Source organism: Nicotiana attenuata, unplaced genomic scaffold (assembly GCF_001879085.1).
Source record: "Nicotiana attenuata strain UT unplaced genomic scaffold, NIATTr2, whole genome shotgun sequence".
In the NCBI taxonomy this organism is placed as follows: Eukaryota; Viridiplantae; Streptophyta; class Magnoliopsida; order Solanales; family Solanaceae; genus Nicotiana; species Nicotiana attenuata.
In genome coordinates, this window is record NW_017674291.1 from 6,402 (window position 1) to 7,531 (window position 1,130).

At 41.7% G+C, this 1,130-nt stretch overlaps 1 protein-coding gene across 1 annotated transcript in view; it reads left to right on the top strand.

Moving 5' to 3' along the window:
* Positions 1-459, top strand: part of LOC109218358 — a 6,067-nt gene extending 5,608 nt beyond the window's left edge. Inside the window, exon 2 of the mRNA XM_019382721.1 lies at positions 178-459. Coding sequence (XP_019238266.1) covers positions 178-459 — 282 coding nt within the window. The remainder of the gene's footprint in view (positions 1-177) is intronic.
* Positions 460-1,130: the final 671 nt, after the last annotated feature.

Consider the following 1,130-nt stretch of genomic DNA (forward strand, 5'->3'; position numbering starts at 1 on the left):
AATGCAGCCAATCTAAATAGTCATTTGATGAAGGAGGTATGCGAACAATTTAAAATCATGCATCGCCATTCTACCCCTTATCGGCCAAAAGCCAATGGAGCCGTTGAAGCATCGAACAAGAACATCAAGAAGATTCTTAGAAAGATGATCCAAGGTTCCAGGCAATGGCATGAAAAGTTGCCTTTTGCTCTTTTGGGATACCACACGACTGTTCGCACATCTGTTGCTGCAACTCTGTATCTGCTTGTATATGGAACTGAAGCTGTAATACCCGCTGAAGTCGAAATTCCCTCTTTTCGAATTATTGTGGAATTAGAGATTGAAGACACTGAGTGGGTTAAGACCCGATTAGAACAACTGATGTTGATCGATGAAAAACGGCTAGCAGCAGTGTGTTTCGGCCAGTTATACCAGCAAAGAATGGCACGCGCTTACAATAAGAAAATGCGCCCAAGGTAGTTTGAGGTAGCCCAGCTCGTTTTGAAATGCATCCTTCCGCACCAGGTAGAAGCTAAAGGAAAGTTCGCCCCGAACTGGCAAGGACCCTACATCATCAAGAAAGTGTTACCAAAAGGGGCCTTGCACTTGGTAGATGAAGAAGGACGGGTACCAGTCATGACTATTAATGCAAATGCAGTCAAAAGATATTATGTGTGATATATACCCACTGTAGAATTTTCACGCATTGATTTTCTCAGATCGAGATGACGAAGGCTATCATTTGCTCACTATTCCAACTAAGTGTCACCCTTTTGTTAACTCTTTTGAGACGTATTTGTCTTCTTTGTTTCTGGAACCTGTGTACTTGTAAAAGCAAAAAAAAAGGGTCAAACAACAAATCTTCTGAGTCATTGAACTACGTCCGACCTGATTCCGAAATGATACGTAGGCATCCTTACCCTGGGTTCGGTCCCATCACAACGAAAAATCCATATTCCTAGTACTCCAAAAATGGGGCAGAAGTTTGTTTTATTTTACGGTTTTTCCTATATAAACAGTTTCAAAAGAATTCAGTTCAAGGTTCTTTTCGCCTTTCCCTGTTAGGAACTTTTGATCGATCTTTGAGAATATTTGAAGTCCCCATGCCAAGGGCGTTGGGCAACCTCCCACATGCAGTATCTTAGTAAAAA